The following is a 3496-nucleotide window of genomic DNA, read 5'->3' as shown; positions in this document are numbered from 1 at the left end:
ACTCTGGGCTGTGGCTGGGGCTAGCCACCTGGAGCACAGCCCTGGCTCCACCCACCCCACAGACCGCAGCCCAGCAGTGGGAGCTTGCCTCCGGGAGCACAGCCCTGGCCAGGGAGGGGGAGGGGCAACTCATTATGCTGCGTGCCGCCAGACCGGGAACTGCTCGTATGGTAGCTTGTCCAGCAGCTCTCGCCACTGCTGGGCAGGTACATGTGCTCCAGGATCTGCACAAGGTGGGCAGGGCTGGGGCTGCACAGGGCGAAAGGCAGAAAGTGCTGGGAGCAGGGGCTATGCCTCCCCACTGCTAGCCCAGCCAGCGTGAAGCCAGCACAAGGCTGAGTCCCTATGATGCAGTGGTGGGAGCCAGCCCAGCCTCCCCACACCTCACAGATGAGCAGCAGCTTTGCCCCAGCTCTGTAAGCAACAGCAGGGCACAGGGGGGCATGTGCCACTCGAAAACTCGCTGTAGCCCCCCCATGGTCCCTGCTCTGACACCCTCCTCACCCTGATCCAGAGGCACACACCCCACCCCTGTCCCTCCCCCCGGCATGCCCTGCCGCCATTCACCCAGCTGGGGCAAAGCCACTGCTCGTCCACGAGGTGTGGGGAGCATCCTCAAGGACTCCTGCCTGTTTAGTCTATGGCCGAATCTCCAAACTGGCACCAAATGTTTTCCAAATCAATTCAGATGCTTCCAATTCAATTCAGAGCTTTAAATGGATCTCCTGGTTCAATTCGGATTTGGCTGCCAAATCTCCTCTGAATTGAATCAGCTACCAAAGCTTTGCACAGCCCTATTGTGCACACCCCCTGGAGTAGGGATCTCTGATCAGACTAAAGCAAGCAGGAGAGCTTTAGGCCTTCCCGGTCTGACCCTGCATGGTGTCACCCAGAAACAGAGGTATGCAGGAGGTGGTCCAAGCAGGGAGGAAGACAGCACAACCCAGCTCTCCCAATTGCTTTAGATGGATCAAAGAGCCCTAATGCAGCAGGAGTGCATGCATGCTACAACCCTGCCTCTGGGGCAGTTTTACTTGGTTACTGTCTCCGTGGCAGCAGCACCTGTATCATGTCACCCCTAAAGGGGTCCTTCTTCATCCTGGTTGAGAAACACCGAGCTAAACCGAAGAGGGAAAGAACAAAATAGGAGGAATTTCAAACGTGATAGAAAATGGAAAGTTTCTCTGTGAAGAAGGATTGAAAAGTCTTGGGTTGTGTTAGTTTGCAAAAGGACAGCAATAAAAGAAAGGACAGGATAGAACAATGGTATTAGAGAAATAACACACAATAAAGACATGGTAAGATATGCGCTCCTGTTTATCCTTTTGCACTATTCAAGAATAAGGTTGTGTTTGCATTTAATGACATTGAAAGGCAACTGCATCAAAACGGTGAAAAGGAAGCTTAAAAATTAACTGCACATAATTCAAATTCACAACTGATTGCCATAGGATACCACTGAGGTAAAAAATGTAGCAGGATTAAGGAAAGATATTTATTTAGATAAAAACATCCTGGGTTGTATAAGAAAGGATTAAATTAATGATTGAAATTAGAGAGATAAACCTTTGGACTGGAGGGCATAACTGAACCATTGCTTCATTTAGGAAGAAACATACCTTGTTAGCACGTGATTGTAAAATTGTCCATTATAGGGTTTTGTGGATCTTCATCTGTAGCGTTTGGTGCGGACTCCTGTCAGAGACCATGGCAGCAAACTAGAGAGGCCACTGGTTTGATCCTGTGTAGACATTCCTAACAGAAAGAACTGAAGATACCCGTCTCTACTCTGCCTCTATATTAAATCACTGCTTTGCTAACGTTGTGCTTTTTTTTTCTGTCCCCTGTTGTAATCACACCCAAGATTGTTTTTGGTGCTGGAATTTATTCCATATTATAAATCTTTGTCTCTCAGTGATCTTCAGAATTGTTAAAAATACTCAAATACTTCCTTGTAATACTTATAAACCTATTTCTTTAAGGATTAGAAAACAAAACTGTTCTTTGACTTGACTGATTTGAAATTGCTTTCCCATGTGCAAATATTTTATTTTTGTGTAAATAAACTTTTAAAAATTCATTATTCACCATACACAAGCAGTTCTTTTATTTACATGCTCTGAATAATAACATATCTTTTCTTCATTTAGGTTGTGAAAACTTTTCTCAAAGTAGTTCTGTTATATTAATGCTACCTACTGAAGAGCAAATTTCTGCTATGTTTAGTTCATCAGTAACCACTATTTTTGTGACATGTACTCATGCTGAAAACTCTAGATTGGATAGACTAACTATTATATATAATAATGAACTGATGTTTAGAGGTGGATTCCATGAGGAATATGTTTTAGTGTTTTCTGCAAAAAATAAAATCCCCATCCAGCCTGGATAATGACACGATGTAAACTTAACTTAATGAAGATCAGTGTAGTCTTGTGAGCATTTAAAAGAGATTTTGATTTTTGTATTTCAAGTGTCATGACTGAATCAGAACATTTGTAAACTGAGAGCAAATTTCCCTTGGATAATCCATGGGTTCAGTTTAACAACATCATTTCAGTTTGTAAACAACAGTTTACAATGTTCAGAAAACAAAAATAGTATCATTGCTGCAAATGAACTTATTTCAAATAGTGACATGAATGATAATGTCCATAGCATTAATCTCCATTTAAATGCATAGGGCAATTAGTACAACAGGAAATAAACCTGCCTGAATTTAACAAACCCATCTGTAAATGTTTTGGGATCATTATATTACAGGTGGAGAACTTACTCTTCCAGAACAAACAACAGGAAATACAGAGCAAAACCATGAACATTCAGCAGGCTCATGTAAACTCTAGCAACTCTCTCATATATAAAATGTAAACTTAGAATTAATCCTTTTTACTAAGGTCATCAGTTTATTACACAAGAACTAATCTAAAATAACTAATTGTCATTATGAGCTGTTCTTTTCGTTTTTTCTTTTATGAAGATAGTAACTTGACTTGACCAAATGCCTTAAAAACCCTGTAAAACCATTCCCAGGCACGAATCTGAGATTCCTGCTACAATACATGACTAAGACTGTTCTTATGCAGCATTAGCAATTCTCAGTGCATTTTAAAAAGTTCAGGCATTTTTCAGCCTGCCCATATTCAGGGGGTGATATTAGAAACTTCAGTAATTAGCCAAAAGAATTATTCCTCTGTATTAAAATAGAAATGTGACAGAGGCCTAATTAGCTGGTGACCCTCCATTCCCCTCTGTGCTGAATACAACCATAGCCAGAAACAACAGAGATGTGCTATTGCTCAACCAGATATTGACACTTGGACCTTTTTGTACCAGAATCTCGTAGGGCTTTGGCATATTAAGTCTCCCCATTTTCCTATGAGAGAGTTTAATGCACAGATCCTCAACCCCTGGCCAATGGGCCAGATCCAGCGCCATCAAGTGCTGTCATCCAGTGTGTGGGGCTCCCCACGAGCCCAAGACTTTGGAAGGGGGG

At 42.6% G+C, this 3496-nt stretch overlaps 1 protein-coding gene across 1 annotated transcript in view; it reads left to right on the top strand.

Moving 5' to 3' along the window:
• The window catches only part of WNT2 (Wnt family member 2), a 31908-nt gene extending 29874 nt beyond the window's left edge, over nt 1-2034 (top strand). Inside the window, exon 6 of the mRNA XM_025204167.1 lies at nt 1656-2034. Within this exon, the coding sequence (XP_025059952.1) occupies nt 1656-1759 (104 nt within the window). The 3' untranslated portion in view covers nt 1760-2034. The remainder of the gene's footprint in view (nt 1-1655) is intronic.
• Nucleotides 2035-3496: the final 1462 nt, after the last annotated feature.

This window comes from Alligator sinensis, unplaced genomic scaffold (genome assembly GCF_000455745.1).
Source record: "Alligator sinensis unplaced genomic scaffold, ASM45574v1 scaffold65_2, whole genome shotgun sequence".
Classification (NCBI taxonomy): domain Eukaryota; kingdom Metazoa; phylum Chordata; order Crocodylia; family Alligatoridae; genus Alligator; species Alligator sinensis.
Note: the sequence above shows the minus strand (reverse complement) of the source record. Positions and strands in the feature narration are given on the sequence as shown.